The following is a 12,356-nucleotide window of genomic DNA, read 5'->3' on the forward strand; positions in this document are numbered from 1 at the left end:
TATAAGAATTTTATATTTTTTAAGGCTGAATAATATTCCATTGTGTGAACATATCACATTTTGTTTATCCATTCATCTGTCGATGGACACTTGGATTGCTTCCACTTTTTGGCTGTTATGGATAATGCTGCTATGAACATTGATATACAGATAACTGTTTGAGTCCCTGCTTTCGATTCTTTTGGGTGTTTGCCCAGAAGTGTAGAATTGCAGCACTTTTTATGACCCAGACTTGAAGTCCTCCACCATCACTTCTGCCACATTCTATTTGTTAGGAATGAGGCCACATTCAAGGGAAGGATAATTAGTCTCCACTTTTGGAGGGAAGGAGTGTCAAATTTGCAGATGTCTTTTAAAACCACTACAGCTACCTTTTGAGAGTGATCATATAATGCCAGGTTAATAGCAAACACACACTGAAATTCTTTAGTAGTACTTGATTATATGGTGGTCATCTTGATCGGTGCATCTCAACCTTTTTCATGTTGTTGCTCACCTGTAATCCACTTGTGGCATCTCAGCTGGGAAGCTCTAATAAAGATGGTTTAGATTATGAAAAAGCACAATAAAACATTCCTTAAGGAGACCTTGTGGACCACCAGCTCTGTGTTCACTAACACCCAGTGGTCCATGGAATCCATAAGGTTCCTGCATAGTTCTCTACACAGAGTTGCTGTTTCTTTTCTCACCTTCAGTTTCCTGTACTTCCTGTACTTCCTTTGTGCTTCTCTTCCTCTGTACCTATGCTGATTTACTTACATTACACCCTCTCCCAGAAACACTCTTCAGTCTCATTGCCTCCTTCATCACCTGGAAAATGCCTATTCATCTTTCAGGATTGAGTCAAGTGTCTGCTTCTCACTAGTTGACTTGGCCCTCCTTCCTCAGCCTCCTTCCTCTCCCCCTCTACCTTAGAACTAGCCTTTTGCTCCTTGGTACCCTATTCTACCTTAAGTAGTCGTCTGTAGTTGCACCTGTGATGCTTTATTACAATTATTTGTGTGTATAGTTATACATTTATTCCTCCTGAGGATACTGCAGTAAGAGATAGATGTCTTTAGGGGTGTCTATAATATCCTGGGGAAGCAGGCCATGTAAACATAAACAAGTAAACAGAGGAACAAATGAAGTAATTACAGATTGGGTCGAATGTTATTTATGAAGGAAGCAAGCAGGAAACTGACACAGATTGGAAGGAGAAGGGGGCTACTTGAGATAGTCAGGGATTCTGAGACTGCAGGAGGGTAAGGCTGTTTCCTGGGAAGAGTGGGCAGGGGAAAGTGATTCAGGTGAAGTGAACAGACCCGGTATGGGAAGGTAGTATATGTCTGAGGAAATGAAAGGCCCTGTGTGCCTTGTAACATTGTCTTCCTGCCTCTGTCAGCTGTTGTGATCACATGACTTTATAGATTTTGCTGTGTATTTTCAAACGCTGGTACACTTCCTGGCCTAGAGTGGGTACTCAGAAAATGTCAGGGGAATTGATGAATTTCTCTTTCTGTAATTTTTGTCATTCTCCTTGTGTCTTTACATTTGATTGGCTACTGCCCTTCTGTGGCTTCTTGGTTTAGTGACCAGTTATACCACTTGCTTAAGATAAGGTCACCATAGTAACCTAATTTACTATGAAGTTTAGGTTATCCGACCTTTCCAAGTTGAATTTTATTTTATTTATTTATTTTTTGGCTGTGCCGCATGTCTTACGGGATCTTAGTTTCCCAACCAGGGATTGAACCCAGGACATGGCAGTGAAAGCACCAAATCCTAACCACTAGACCACCAGGGAACTCCCCCAGGTTAAATTTTATTTATTTATTTTAATTTTTTTTCTGCAAGTTTTTTAGTTTTCTTTTTCTTTTTTGAATTAAATTTATTTTCTTTCTTTATTTTTGGTTGCATTGGGTCTTCGTTGGTGTGCCCGGGCTTTCTCTAGTTGCAGCGGGCGGGGGCTACTCTTTGTTGTGGTGCACAGGCTTCACATTGTGGTGGCTTCTCTTTTTTTTATTTATTTAATTAATTAATTAATTAATTTATTTATGGCTGTGTTGGGTCTTCGTTTCTGTGCGAGGGCTTTCTATAGTTGCGGCAAGTGGGGGCCACTCCTCATTGCGGTGCGCGGGCCTCTCACTATTGCGGCCTCTCTTGCTGCGGAGCACAGGCTCCAGACGCACAGGCTCAGTAATTGTGGCTCACGGGGCTAGTTGCTCCGCGGCATGTGGGATCCTCCCAGACCAGGGCTCGAACCCGCGTCCCCTGCATTGGCAGGCAGATTCTCAACCACTGTGCCACCAGGGAAGCCCGTGGTGGCTTCTCTTGTTGTGGAGCACGGGCTCTAGAGCACAGGCTTAGTAGTTGTGGCACACGGTCTTAGTTGCTCCGCGGCATGTGGGATCTTCCCGGACCAGGGCTTGAATCCATGTTCCCTGCATTGGCAGGTGGATTCTTAACCACTGTGTCACCAGGGAAGTCCTCCTACCATTGTTTCTTGTTTCTGTTTTTTTTTTTTTTTTTTTGCGGTACGCGGGCCTCTCACTGTTGTGGCCTCTCCCGTTGCGGAGCACAGGCTCCGGACGCGCAGGCTCAGCGGCCATGGCTCACGGGCCCAGCCGCTCCACGGCATGTGGGATCTTCCCGGACCGGGGCACGAACCCATGTCCCCTGCATCGGCAGGCGGACTCTCAACACTGTGCCACCAGGGAAGCCCCATTGTTTCTTTATTTAATATTTAAGCAAAAGCAAATATACTGTATATTCTTATTTTCCTCTTTTGTAACACAGAAAGTATAAGATATGCATGATTTTGTAGCTTGACTTTTTAAAATTTGGAAATCTTTGTCAATTCATAGTTTGTTCTCATTTTTTTTTACAGCTGCATAATATTCTGTTTTGTGGATGTGCCAAGCAGCATATAAATCTAAGAACCATGAAGCTACTGGTTGATATCAGCCCATTAAATATTTTTCAAAACTTTTAATTAAAAGTATTTTTTTTTGCTTATACAGGTATTTTGTGACTAAATCCTTGTAAAAATTACAACCACAAGCAAAAGTCTCTTGGCTATTCCCAATCCCTCTCTCCTCCCCAGAGCTAAGTTTTATTTCAGTTTGGTTTTTAATGTCTGCTCCTTTCTGGCTAGTATTTCCATTAGAAATGTGACTCCCAGCTGCAATGTTAGTTTGGAAACTAGAGTCTCATCAGTAGCTGTTAGTTACATGTTGAAGCTGGAAATTTTGTCTCCCCTTTTCTGTCTATACATCTATACAGATTCCATTCACATCTCTTTTTTTTTTTTTTTTTTTGCGGTACGCAGGCCTCTCACTGTTGTGGCCTCTCCCGTTGCGGAGCACAGGCTCCGGACGCGCAGGCTCAGCGGCCATGGCTCACGGGCCCAGCCGTTGCGTGGCATGTGGGATCTTCCTGGTCCGGGGCACGAACCCGTGTCCCCTGCATCGGCAGGCGGACTCTCAACCACTGTGCCACCAGGGAAGCCCCACATCTCCTCTTTTGTTAACCTTGCTGCATCTTCTCCAGCTTCCTTTATGGTTGTTCCAGTATTTGGGTTGAACCAGATAAAATTACCTTTTTTTTTTTTTTTTGCGGTACACGGGCCTCTCACTGTTGTGGCCTCTCCCGTTGCAGAGCACAGGCTCCGGATGTGCAGGCTCAGCGGCCATGGCTCACGGGCCCAGCCGCTCCGTGGCACGTGGGATTTTCCCGGACCAGGGCACGAACCCGTGTCCCCTGCATTGGCAGGCGGACTCTCAGCCACTGCGCCACCAGGGAAGCTCAAAATTACTATTTTTGTCAGTAAAGAGCAGTTGATTATAAGCTGTTTCATGTGGTTCCACCATGTATTTTTTTTTAATGTAGTTTTGTTTTTTTTCTTAATTTTATTGGAGTATAGTTGATTTACAATGTTGTGTTGGTTTCAGGTGTACAGCAAAGTGATTCAGATTTTCATATCATATATTCATTCTTTCTTGGATTCTTTTCTCATACAGGTTATCACAGAATATTGAGTAGAGTTCCCTGTGCTATGCAGTAGGTCCTTGTTGGTTCTAGTAGTTTTTTTTTAATAAAAATTTTTTATACAGTTTTTAAAGGTTACTTTCCATTTATAGTTATTACAGAATATTGGCTGTATTCACTGTGTTGTACAGTACATCCTTGAGCCTATCTTACACCCAGTAGTTTGTGCCTCCCACTCTCCCATCCCTATATTTCCCCTCCCCCTACCCATACCACTAGTTTGTTCTCTGTATTTGTGAGTCTGCTTCTTTTTTATTATATTCACTACTTTGTTGTATTTTTTAGATTCCACATGTAAGTGATATCATGCAATATTTTTGTCTCTGTCTGACTTATTTCACTTAGCATAATGCCCTCCAAGTCCATCCACGTTGCTGCAGATGGCAAAATTTCATTCCTTTTTTCTTTTCTTTAATATATTTATTTATTTATTTTTGGCTGCATTGGGTCTTCATTGCTGCATGCAGGCTTTCTCTAGTTGCAGTGAGCAGGGACCACTCTTCGTTGTGGTGCACGGGCTTCTCGTTGTGGTGTCTTCTCTTGTTGCATAGCACGGGCTCTAGGCATCCAGGCTTCAGTAGTTGTGGCACACAGGCTCAGTATTAGTGGCACGCGGGCTCTAGAGTGCGTGCTGAGTAGTTGTGGCGCACAAGCTTAGCTGCTCCACAGCATGTGGGATCTTCCCAGACCAGGGCTTGAACTCATGTCCCCTGCATTGGCAGGTGGATTCTTAACCACTGCGCCAGCAGGGAAGTCCCTCGTTCCTTTTTTATGGTGAGTAGTAGTCCATTGTATACATATATATACACCATATATTCTTTATCCATGCATCTGTTTTTTTTTTTAATTTTTTAAAAAATATTTATTTATATATTTAGGTTGCACCAGGTCTTAGTTGCAGCAGGCGGACTCCTTAGTGTGGCATGTGAACTCTTAGTTGCAGCATGCATATGGGGTCTAGTTCCCGGACCAGGGATCGAACCCGGGCCCCCTGCATTGGGAGCGTGGAGTCTTGCCCACTGTACCACCAGGGAAGTCCCTCATCTGTTTTTTTAAAAATAAATATTTTATTTATTTATTCTTTTTTTTGACTATGCTGTGCGGCTTGTTGGATCTTAGTTCCCACACCAGGGATTGAACCTGGGGCACGGCATTGAAAGTGCTGAGTCTTAACCACTGGACCACCAGGGAACTCCCTCCATTCCTCTGTTGATGAACACTTAGATTGCTTCCATACCTTGGCAATTGTAAATAATGCTGCTGTGAACATTGGGGTACATGTATCTTTTTGAATTAGTGGGTTTTTTTTTGGATATATACGCAGTAGTGGAATCGCTGGGTCATGTGGTAGTTCCATTTTTAGTATTTTGAGAAACCTCCATACTGTTTTCCACAGTGGCTGCACCAATTTACATTCCCATCAGTAGTGTACAAGGGTTCTCTTTTCTCTACATCCTCGCCAACATTTGTTATTTGTGTTCTTTTTGATGATAGCCATTCTGACAGGTGTGAGGTGATAGCTCATTGTTATTTTGATTTGCATTTACTTGATGATTAGCCATGCTGAGCATCTTTTCATGTGCCTGTTGCCCATCTGCATTTCCTCTTTGGGAGAATGTCTATCCACAGAGTAGTTTTTTTTTTTTTCCCCACAGAGTAGTTTTAAAACTTAGTTGGAAAAACAAACAAACAAACAAACAAAAACTTAGTTGGTGTCTGGTTCTTCTCAAGGGCAGGGGCCAGAACCACATACATTTTATAATTTATTCCAAGACCTGGAATTGACTGGCTAGATCAAAGTCACTTAATAACGTTCTGTTGGCTGATGAATCTGAGCTGTCCCCAAGGCAGCTGTGCAGTTGTGAGCCACCAAGGCTTACTGGGTTGATCTCTAAGATCAACTGCTTGTCTTTTTCTGTGAAATGGCAGTTGGGTTTCCCCATCCACAATGAGTGACTTGTATCCTTGTCACACTTTAGAGAAGTAGGGAGAACAACCTTCTTCTTAGGAAAACTTACTGACCCCTTGGTTATTCTTGATCCTCCTGGAGAGATTTGTGTAGTCTGCAGACAGTGGGATGCCTGTGCCTGTGAAGTTTTTGAACAAGGGAGTAGCTTTTGGCTAGCTAAGGGCCCAGAGGTCCTTCATACTCTGAGTGTGCGCAGTGGAGTTACTGGCCTAGCATTTTGCAGTTATTTCTGTGGGTCCAGACTTACCAGACTTTTAGAAGGCACTGACCAAGTGCAAATTCAAAAGAATTTGGGGTTGTACTGAGGTGCCAACTTTTTATTTTGCCAAATAAGGATATTTAAAATAAATATCTAATTATATATTTTATATTTAATACATGCTCATGGTACAACATTCAAAACAAACAAAAGGATATATATTGAATAAAATAAGTCTCATACTTCCTCTCCAGTTCCTTAACTATCCAGTTCCCCTCCCAAGAGGCAAACCGGGTTGCTTGATCATCCTTCCAGAGATAGCCCACGCATTTAAAAACAGGTACGAATGTATTGGCTCTCTCCCCTCCCCCAAATGAATGGTAGTGCATTCAATACCGTTTCGCATCTTGAGTTGTTACCCCCCACACACCTTTCTTAGAGATCTTTAAAAATCAGTACATAGAGAGCTGCCTTATTCTTTTTAATGGCTGCATAATGTTAGTAAGGATTAAAAACAATTACCATTGTTTTAATTTCAAAAGTATATTTAAGCACCAAAAAATTAGAAAGAATGTGATCTTAGTATAAAGGAAAGTTCTATAAATTAAATAAATTTAGTTCTGTGAAAAATTAATTCTGCACGTATTTCCAAAGACCTGTTTGAAAACTATAGCTAGAGATAGTAAACCACTAAAGAAAGGGCTTTGAATAGGAGTGAGTTAGGGAGGCTTACTAGTCTCTGGTAGGCTGAGTGAATGAGAGGGCAAGAGGAATGCAGTTGAGATATCCGTATCCTTCTCCTCATTTTATAGGGAGGAATAGACTTAGGGAAGCCTCTTTTATGTCCTACAATTGTACTACTCAGTTCACGAGATCGTACAATTAGCTAGTCTGTTGTCAAGATAGCTTATATTTAGTCAAGATAGCTTATATTTATGGCAGCTGTGTGTAAGTTGGATTGGAGTAGGGGGACTAGTTTCAGGGCTGTTTATTCCTTTTGTTAATATTTTTTGAGCAATTAATGTATGCATAATACCATTAGGAATTTTGAAAAGCATACCCTGTCAGTCCTGTGTGAGAAATACCCACATGAAGTGATTGGGGCCTGAACTTGGAGAGTGACTGAAATTGGAATGGGTAGCTGAAGTCTGAGAGCTTTGGGTTTGAAGAACTGACAAGACACTCGACCTTTGGGAAGAATAGGGAGAATAGAATTCATTTGCTGAATGTTTATTGAATGCCCAGTATCTGCAACCTTCTGTGGTTAGTTAACTCCAAGTGTACTGCCTTAGCAGATACTAGTCTAGGGTTGAAGAGGACACAGTGTACAGATGACACAAGAAAGCAGGCCTTTTCATTTAGGTAGCACATATTTATTAGGACAGTAGGGTACTAAGTGTTAGATGTAAGGAGAAGGAAATGGTGCATGTCCAAGTTGTAGGGAGACAATAACGAATAGGTAGAGTGTAAACTTTCTCAATCTCGAATAGCATTCTGATTAATACAAGTGTACTTAAGAGAACAATTGCATATTTATTTTTCTTTATTTTTAACCATTTATTTATTTTTGGAATGAGCAATACATTTATATGGTTGAAAAATGAAAAAGTATTAAAAGGTATACTGCAAAAGGTCTCCATCCCACTTTTGCCCCTTCCTGCCGCTATACCCAGTTCCCCTCTTGTATCAGTCAAGTTTAATGCTGGAAACAGAAACCATTCTGGGTACTTGAACCACAAAAGGATTTAACACAAGAAATTGGCTACTTACAAAATTGTTGGAAGAGTTGGAGGAGTGGGACCCAAGAGGGCTGCCCTTAGAGTATAAATTTGAAGGACCCACCACTGGAGCTGTGATCTGGAGGTCAGGAATTCACTACTGCTACTGCCACCCCCACCATTGCTGCTTGACACTCAAGAAGCCAGTGACTAGACATTAGACCCTTGCCACTGTAGACCAGCATGTCAGTAGCACCTGGGAGCTTGTTTAAAGCTCTTAGACCTTAGCTCCATCGACTGAATCAGAATCTGCATTTTAACAAGATCCTCTGATGATTTGCATTGCATGAAAGTTTGAGAGGTCCTGCACTGGAGCACTGCGTCTGGCCGCTACAGTTGCTTCCAAATCCACAGGTCTCCATGACCTTGATTGCCAATTGTAAGGGAGTCAAGCAAATGTAGTTGTTGGTTTTCCCAACTCTCAATCTAGAAGAGTGGATTGGATATTGAAAGAGCCCATCTAGTGAACTGACCATACTTCCACAAGTAACCAGTGTTAGTTTCTTGTGTATTCTTCTAGATGTTTTATGCATATTTAAGCATGTATGAATATATATATTCTTTTTCATCTTGTTAAAAAAATAAGCAGTAGCTTACTTACCATACACAGTGTTCTGCACCTTGCTCTTTTCATTTAATAGTTCATCATGAGAGAGCTTTCCATATCATGACATAGAGCCATCTTCTTTTTAACAACTTCATAGTATTCCAATATATAGATAACAAAATTCTTAAAATTCTGAAAATTGAGACTAACACAATCTGGGCTGCATGGTCATTTGAATTTTTTAACACGTAAAATATAATCTAGTTGTTAAATGTTTGCTTCCTGCCTCCTTTGTGCTTGGGTCTTGTGTATATGTCATCTTGTTTAACTTGCACTACAACACAGTGTGTTGGGTATCCTTCTTCCACTTTACATGAAGGAACTCAGGCTCTGAAAGGTTAATTTAATCACAGACTAAGGAATATCCTGGATAGGATTTGAACCCCAGGTCTGTTAGCCTTCATAATTTTCAATTTGACACAATGACACAGAACCTCTAAATGATAGGCTTTATTTAGTACTTTGAGACCTACTCCTTTGGGAAGAGGTTTGGAAGGGTATCATTTTGATTATTTTGGGTGGGTATTAAAGGCATTTAATTTTCTTTTTTTTTCCTGACTCAGGTATCCAGCTCACATAGAAGATATTGATTACGAAGAAGGAAAAGTACTCATCCATTTCAAGCGTTGGAACCATCGTTATGATGAATGGTTCTGCTGGGACAGTCCTTATTTACGCCCTTTAGAGAAAATACAGCTGAGGAAAGAGGGCTTACATGAAGAGGAAGGATCATCTGTGAGTAACAAATCTGGGTAATTCAGTAATGAGTGGGGTCAGCCATTAGGTACTTTATGTTCCAGCCTTTGATGTTTGGTGTGAAAGTCTGTAGCAGCTGGGGACCATCCTTATTTAGGCTTGTAGTGCAACTCTGAGATCTCCATGGCCCCGGGTGGGGGCGGGGGGTTGTTGAAGAATCTCAGCTGTCATCTGTTTGTATGACGTGATTGATTTGACAGCTCATAAACTAAGTTGCTTGAGACTGCATTGATGATGAATGGGGACTTTCTCTCCTTTACACCACTGTGTCCCTTTAGATCATTTAGTAAGCTCATCTGCTGTCTGATCATTTATTCAGCAATCATTCCATGTGGAGCACTGTGCTAGCCTCATATTAAGGTCTTTTATAAGACCTTGAAGAATATTCATTCTTCAAAATGTAGCAATGCAAACTGTGTGCTGGGAAAACAGTATGAAATATTAATGGTGAATGAGTGCCTCCTTTGTCAAAAGACCCTTTAAAAGTGTAGATGGCATTAGGCGGCATGAATGCTGCTTCCCGTAAGATGAAGTAGACTCTCTCCTTCCAGCTTGTGTAGTTGGTGTGTTCCCTGGTGGTCCTGGGCTCTTAGACTCACTTTCAGGCACAGGATAGGATTATCATTGGTGCTGTGCTATGGCTGTCCAGAACTCTTAAAATGGCAAAAGTCTGTGTCTAGCCCTTTTGTTTTGGCTCCCAATGCTGAACAGCAGAAACATCTTCCTCCATCCCAGTAGCCATCTCCCCTTCCTGCCCTTGTCAATTTCAGCTTCTTTTATGAATTCTGTTACTATGTATGTCCTATGAAATTGGATTGGTAACAGGATCTTTTTTGTTTTTTAATATTTTTTAGGAATTTCAAATAAATGAGCAGGTCCTTGCTTGCTGGTCTGATTGTCGTTTTTACCCAGCCAGAGTCACTGCTGTTAACAAGGATGGTAAGGCATTTGAGTTGTAATTGTTTTTACTCTTGACTTAGGGGTGAGTTTGTAATATTGGAGTTTGAGAGTATATTTTCAGTATGTATTTATTGCCTAGGAATCGTCTCTCTTTAAGTTAATTACTCTGTCAGGAGTTAGGAAGAAATTATAAATGGAGAGAAAGGTAGGTTAAAGAGGGGGAGTTTGGTTCTTTGCCTTCTAAAACAGTCATGGTTCATCTGTCACTCTGCTGGGAAGTGTGTAGGTTCTTGCTGTCTAGGAGTTCCTAATATAATAGATGAAATAAGTCCCTAATATTCCTTTTAGTTATTTGTGAACAGCCTAGAAATGAAGCAAATAGCAAACTTTTCTTAAAAATGTGCTTTGTGGATGCAAGGTGGTTGAGAGTGGTCTGTAGTATCAGAGTTACTAGTTGAAATTGGGGTACTGGGATTTAGAGCACTGAGCTGGAATGCCTTTGCCAGAGTTTAGAACATGTGAGGAGTCAGGACCGGGAACATGTCCCAAAGAGGCTCATTTTGCTAATAAAGGCAAGAGAAGAGGAGGGTTATGAAGGTAATATGTGTGGTCAGCATCCTGACACACAGAGAACACACTGGGGGTTCAAGTGATACCTGTTTTCCTTTTTTTAACATTTTCTACCAAGATGTTTGTGGTATGTCCACGATTCCTGCAGTGAATGTTTAGGGCAAACAGACCTCTTAGTACCAGTGTTAGGGGTGACTCTAAGGCCACACTGATTTTTCATTCAATGAAGTTATTTAAGTATTTATTCAGCACTCTGCTGGACTTCGGGGTGACCAAGAAGTTTTGTCTGAGAATGGGTTGAAATGGTCAAAAATGAACATACATTTGCATGTAGCAGAAATTTTAGTTCCTCTCTTGCTACATTCACCCCACCCCAGTCCCGGCAGCTATTAGACCAGTGTGGGTTGACAGATGTAGGTTATCCTTAAACCACAGTTCTTTTACCACAGGTCTCCAAAGCAAGGTTGTATCTTCTAAGTTGTCTAAACAGTTACTGATCCTCCTGTTCATGGATTAAGTCTTTTTGGATAGTCCCTTGTTTCCCTAAGTTACTTTATAAGCCAGTGTTCAAAATAAAATCCTGTTACTATTTTTCATATGTTTCACTTTAACCTAAAAATTTATTTTAAAGGAAAGCTTACATGTTATTAAACTGCTTTAAATCCTTTTAGTAAAAGACATAGTTTATTATATCAAACACTCATTAAATACAATTTATAGGTCCATTTTTATTAAAATGGTGACTGATCTCACTTAATATGGGGAAAATCAAGTCAAACTCATAGAAGAAAAAGCTACAAGGATATACTGTACAGCACAGGTAATATAGCCAATATATATTTTTAATAAATTTATTTTATTTATTTTTGGCTGCATTGGGTCTTCATTGTTGCACACGGGCTTTCTCTAGTTGTGGCGAGTGGGGGCCACTCTTCGTTGCGATGCGCGGGCTTCTCATCATGGTGGCTTCTCCTGTTGCAGAGCACAGGCTCTAGGCGCGTGGACTTCAGTAGTTGTAGAACGTGGGCTCAGTAGTTGTGGCTCGCGGGCTCTAGATGGCAGGCTCAGCAGCTGTGGTGCACAGGCTTTGTTGCTCCGCGGCATGTGAGATCTTCCCGGACTAGGCCTCGAACCCGTGTCCCCTGCACTGGCAGGCAGATTCTTAACCACTGCGCCACCAGGGAAGCCCTGGGTCTGAAATCTTTTGAAGTGATCATTTAAGGACTAAAAGTCATTGGCCGAATTATTGGCCGTAGTTAATTAAGGTTTTTAAATGTCTTTTAAACTTTGGCAACCAGAGCTTTGCAAGTTGTTCTAAAAAATCTTTTCAGTTTATTTCCTCCATGAGCTAAAATTATAGGAGGGAGAGTCTTGAGGTAATTTGTTCCTACAATGGTCATTTGCTACCCTAATATATTAGTTCTGTAAGCTTCAAATTCTGTTCAGTGAATTTTAGTTAACTGGAGGACATTGAAAATGAGTGGATATTTTTGGGAGAACCTGTTTTCCCCAGAGTTCTTGAGTCTGAAGTCCTGTATTATGCTGCCA

At 41.2% G+C, this 12,356-nt stretch overlaps 1 protein-coding gene across 6 annotated transcripts in view; it reads left to right on the forward strand.

The window, feature by feature from the left end:
- PHF20 (PHD finger protein 20) overlaps positions 1-12,356 on the forward strand; it is a 133,333-nt gene that overhangs the window by 30,070 nt on the left and 90,907 nt on the right. For 5 of the 6 annotated variants that reach the window (XM_030830718.2, XM_060284680.1, XM_060284681.1 and 2 more), the window contains 2 exons: positions 9,146-9,317; positions 10,193-10,277. In XM_030830718.2, the coding sequence (XP_030686578.1) occupies positions 9,146-9,317; positions 10,193-10,277 (257 nt within the window). Of the gene's footprint in view, positions 1-6,451; positions 6,538-9,145; positions 9,318-10,192; positions 10,278-12,356 lie in introns of all 6 variants that reach the window. The other variant, XM_030830721.3, reaches the window with a different exon arrangement.

The sequence above is a fragment of the Globicephala melas genome, chromosome 15 (assembly GCF_963455315.2).
Source record: "Globicephala melas chromosome 15, mGloMel1.2, whole genome shotgun sequence".
NCBI classification, from domain to species: Eukaryota; Metazoa; Chordata; class Mammalia; order Artiodactyla; family Delphinidae; genus Globicephala; species Globicephala melas.